The sequence below is a fragment of the Limulus polyphemus genome, unplaced genomic scaffold (genome assembly GCF_000517525.1).
Source record: "Limulus polyphemus unplaced genomic scaffold, Limulus_polyphemus-2.1.2 Scaffold3441, whole genome shotgun sequence".
In the NCBI taxonomy this organism is placed as follows: Eukaryota; Metazoa; Arthropoda; class Merostomata; order Xiphosura; family Limulidae; genus Limulus; species Limulus polyphemus.
In genome coordinates this window covers 73,100-78,495 of record NW_013669051.1, presented here as the reverse complement: position 1 = coordinate 78,495, position 5,396 = coordinate 73,100, and the positions used below count along the sequence as shown (strand labels likewise).

Here is a 5,396-nt window from a genome sequence, read left to right as displayed (position 1 = left end):
TGTCGACCCAAACATATCAAAGCTAAGAAACTAGGTGTTATGTACGAGATATAACTAATAGTGTTGTCGACCCAAACATATCAAAGCTAAGAAACTAGGTGTTATGTACGAGATATAACTAATAGTGTTGTTGACCCAAACATATCTATAATGAAAAATCAATAAATGTTTAATGATTAAAGAGATGTATTTTCTGTTAGTTGATGTATTCTTTTGAATATCAGTTTCTTTATTCCAACTGTAAATTACCTCGAGTTAGCGACTTGTAAGCTCCACTCAAATTAGTTGTAAACGACAATATAGTTGAAACTCCAACGACTAGCCCTAAGGGCGCTGACCATTACACAATTAAACAAATTTGCTGCAAATTGGGTTTCTCTAAAATAATTCTAAATCATTTATATGTTTACTTTTACCTTAACTGAATTGTCATTTATGACTTGGAGAAAATTGTTATCATGTTGTTGTAACTTCCTCAGTAATGTGCTACAGGTATCAGAGCATGTTGGGAAAGTATAAAGTTGCATATTAAAGCATGTATTACACTTATCTATAAAATACTCCTGGAATAGTTTCGGTTTACTTAACTAATATTTTCAGCGTTTCACCTAAGCTATTTTTTATTTACATTCTAGCTGTAAGCTGGCTACTGTATGTGCATGTTATTTACATGTGTACAAATCTCTTATAAATACACATCATATTTCGTTTCCATAACAGTGATAATTGATTGTTTGATTATCTTTAGCAATATGAAGTGAATATAGTGAGCCAGTACTGTTCGGGTAAATGGTTTTATATTACACGAAGGGCTTGGTTATGGACGCTTTACATGAAAAGGTAAGGATGTGAATGCCCAGGTGTTTTATTCTTTAAAAAAAACAAGAAAAAAAAACATTCTGCACTGTGGCGTGTTTTGTTTCTACACTGCAATATAATATTATTATGGCTGCAAATGTTGCAAAAAATGTGTTGTATTTAAGTGTTTATTATTTGTATAGTGTCAACAAACTAGCAGTGAAAGTAATCGAATACGTGGCCACACTTTATCTTCTGCTCTGAGCCCGGCCCAGACTGTTTTTTTAATGCTTTTATTTACCTATATGGCGTGAGTGTTTATCACTGGTAGTGTGAAGGAACAGAAACAACTTATATGATGAAGTTCCAACGATATAAGTTTTATGTTGTAAAAAACACATTAAAATGTTGATATAAATACAATAATCTATAGAGAGTTACTACTATTGTAGTTCCTGGCTTAACGCAATAAGTAGTGAAACTAGACATCTACTGCCACATCATCAATAATCTTTACTAAATAACTTTTGCTCTTCTGATATATCTCCAAAGTAAAGTGTTTTTCAACGTATTTCTCTCGTATCCCAGTAGACTTTGTCGCCACTGGATATAGCAGATATTGTAGGTTTGACATATTATCAGACACTTCTTTGCTTTCACTTGGAAGTTTTTATTAATGTTTACCTTTTATGTATAATTTTTTCCCATTCTCCCACATCTGAACAATAACAAGCTTTCTGTATACATGTTACCAACTTTTCACGTTCACAGCCTTACCTAAAATTATTTCTTTCCTTATTATTTATTTATTTGACATTAAGAAAATCCAATTCTCTAGATAATTTTCCATTGTATTTTACGTTTTTGACATTAAGGAAATCCAATTCTCTAGATAATTTTCCATTGTATTTTACGTATTTGACATTAAGGAAATCCAATTCTCTAGATAATTTTCCATTGTATTTTACGTTTTTTAAGTGCAACATCATTTTCTTTTTTATTTGACCCCCCCAATGACTCTGGGCTAAGATTGCAATCTTATAACGTTAAAAACTGAGTTTCAATACCAGTGATGGGCACAGGGCAGATAACCCATTGTGTAACTTTGTGCTCAAAACAAACGTACACCAATCTTCTTCATTAAAACAAACCTTCTGGTGTTTGTTATCGTATACACTCATTTTAGGTAATTTTATTCTTTTCGATGTGTCTTTTACCAGTTATCTTTTATTCTAACTCTCCGAACGTTGATTTTGCTCAATGTATACAAAGTAATGTATTTTGAAATTCACAATCTTTTCCACATAATGCTTCATCTCTTTCGAGAAAAATTTTATAATGACTTTGTGAATTATATTAACCTTTTTTTATAGAATTTGTGCTTTGATATTATCCAAGTATTTTCTGCGTAAACCTTTTTTTATAACATACACAAGTATTGAATTTGGGTATCACATAGCACAAAACAATACCTTCTTTTGACAAAAATTTCATTTGAGCCGTGCGGAAAGAAAATATAAGGCGTAATTAAGAGGGCACTGCCAGCGCTGGAGGTTTTAAAGCCAGCGCGAAGTACCTTATGTTTCTTCATTCCACGTGGCTGGGTTCGTAATTATAGTACAGTTTCGATTATCACAAACGCAGCATACACTATAAACAGCAAGCTTTTTAAAAAATGCTATCAGTTCACCAGTTCGTCAGACGTTTTTCAACGTCACAGGTAAGTTGAAAAATATGTATTTTATTTTACCATTTCTAAATACACGTAAAAATATGAAAACCTTCTGCTCAACTATTTAAGAATGCCTAAAACCATAACGTAGCTTAAGTGTAATTTTACAATTTGCTGTAATAAAGTGTAATCCGACAACGTGGAATGTCACAGAGGTATAAATGTATTTTTACAGTGTTTTTGATGAGATTTCACGTGTTTCTTCTTAAAACTTGTAATAATGTTGTAACGAAAGCTTTAAATCGTCTGGTGAAACTGATAAAATGGTAGGTAATAATGATGATACGTAACATATAAAGGACGAAAGAAATAGATATAACTAAAGTTTAGTAAAGAAAGTGGTGGTTATCGAACCCTTCTTGGATGGTGTGATCGTATGAACTTCCTGTATTCGGACAAGCTCTATACGAGTCTAGTTATTGGTTGAGCGTGGCAGTAGATGAAATAGATTTAAAAAATAAATGTGTTTAACTCGCCAGTTTGAGGAGGTGGTGGTTAGCGTACGCAGACTGAATCCGAGGATTCATGGTTTGCGTACCGTTTTCACAAAAACTCACTCAGCACGTTGGGATCGTGGGTACTGTATAAGAGCGATGGTTAAATCCCGCTATTCAGTCAGTCAAAAGTAACCATAGAGTTGGTCTATGAGTTGATGTGGAGATTCTCGTCATCTAAAACTATTTACTGATATGCTTGTACAAAAGTCATGTCTAATGGCGCTAATAATAGCCGATTTTGTGATATGTTCTTTGAACTTATCTGTGATCGTGGTAGTTCACTCCGAACGAAACACTAATCCTTATTTTATTTTCATATTGTTAATAACTGTCCTTTCTGATCGACCGTATAGCTTTTACGTGTTACATTTTATATATTGTTATATAACCAGCATCCATTGTTAACAGCGATGTCGACATTTATCCTTTATTATAAGGACACAACTCTCACGCTGCAAGAAAATGGATGTAAGTCACAACTACTAGTTATTAATAATTAAATTTATGGAGGATAATAGACAAAATATTACAGAATTATGCTCTACAATTAACACAATTGGAGTAAACTATTTAAGCAACAAATCTTCTTTGTATAATATACGCAGATAAACAAAATACTGTTTAAAATGTGACAGTTCTACAAATAATACAGATTATAATATTTAAGTTTCGATACATTCAGCATTTTACCTTAGTGAAATGTTGCCAGGTATACAGTGTGCTGATGATTTTAATATATATTTATTTAAAACTTGCAATATGCCCATAATAACCATTTATAGAAAGCTATATTTTGTGACGGGTAGTACCACTGCTGTCAGCAGGTTTAGTGTATTGTTCTAACTTACTACAAAGAAAGCCAGTTTAATAATAAAAAAACAAGGGCAATACACCTTTGATGTGGCTTGACTGGTTTTTGCAGGTAGACAACAGTTACAAAACTTGTTCAAACCAGCTAGAACACCAAGTTCAACAGCGGAACATATTCGATCTATTATCGGGACAGTCAAATGTACACAGAGATGACGTTGATATGGAGCTCGCTTTTGAATAGGAGTAATTACAATATTTATAGAATGAATCCTATTGAATATATTATCGTATTATATTATTCAAGAATACATTTGAAGTATATTTTATGTACTTAAACTTTCAAGAATATACATATCTTTACAAAACTGATGCTTCAACTTCAAGGTTTTCCGTGCACGACCAGTATTTCCTTGTGGAACATCTGGCAGCAGCAATAATAAATGACTACTACCAATAACTTAAGAGCGAAAGTAAATTGAAATGTGTAAAAAGACATCAACGAAACTGTATCTTCCATCCCAGTACTGACGAGTACTGGCTCATCAAGTCGGCTGGGATAAGACAGACACAGTAGGGACTGGGACTAATTTTATATTATCCATTTGTTTGAACAATATCTGTTATGGTATGTAGATTAAATTGGGGAAATGTATTTTTTTATCAGTGCTATACGAGTCACAAGGCAACATCGGGGTAAGGATTAATAACAGTGTTATTTTATATTAACACCAATTTATATATTATTATTGTTGTTATATTTAGTATAGTTTCGAACTGGCTAAAACTTACAATGTTTAGAATGTTCTGTTTCATCAGTTGTGTATCATCGCTGTTAACAATATTTACGGTCATAAAGCCAATAATATATTAGGTTGTCAAGAAATTAATGTCGCGTTTTGGAACACTTTCATTAACCACCCCTCAAAAAACGTACATCATGTATAATAGTTAAACGAATCGCCTAAACGTCACATTAGTGTAACCTATATAATGTGTAAAGTTTAGTATACTCTAATCCCTTATAGTGATGGCGCACGACGACACACATTCGGCATGTAATGATGCTTGAATACAAGAAGGGTAACAACGCCTCTGTAACCACAAAGAATATCAAAGAAGTTTGTGGAAATGTTTTGAACGTTCGTAAGTGTCAACGATGGTTCAGCAAATTTCGTTCAGGTGACTTTAGCCTTAAAAACTGTGATGGCAGGGGCCGACATGTTGGAATTGATATTGATGCTCTGAAGACGCTTGTTGAGTCTAACCCAAGGCAAATGGCCCTGAAATTGCATGTCTCTCATGAAAAAATAAGTAAAAATCTAAGGGATACGGGAAAACTCCATAAAGAATGTGTTTGGGTGCTTCATGAAATCTCCAATGATCATCGTTTCCAACATGTGAACGTTGCTTCGTCTCTTCTGGTGCGTAATGCGTGTGAACCATTTTTGGACAGAATTGTCAATGGTGATGAAAAATGGATTTTCTATGTGAATATTAAATGCCAAAAACAATGGCTCAGTCCTAGACAAAAACCACTTCCGACCCCAACACCTGGA

The 5,396-nt window shown here is 33.3% G+C and overlaps 1 protein-coding gene across 1 annotated transcript in view; it reads left to right on the top strand.

Annotated features, from left to right (window-relative positions):
* Nucleotides 1-2,390: 2,390 nt before the first annotated feature.
* Nucleotides 2,391-5,396, top strand: part of LOC106469348 (mitochondrial 10-formyltetrahydrofolate dehydrogenase-like) — a 66,419-nt gene continuing 63,413 nt past the window's right edge. Inside the window, exon 1 of the mRNA XM_013929836.2 lies at nucleotides 2,391-2,518. Within this exon, the coding sequence (XP_013785290.2) occupies nucleotides 2,474-2,518 (45 nt within the window). The 5' untranslated portion in view covers nucleotides 2,391-2,473. The remainder of the gene's footprint in view (nucleotides 2,519-5,396) is intronic.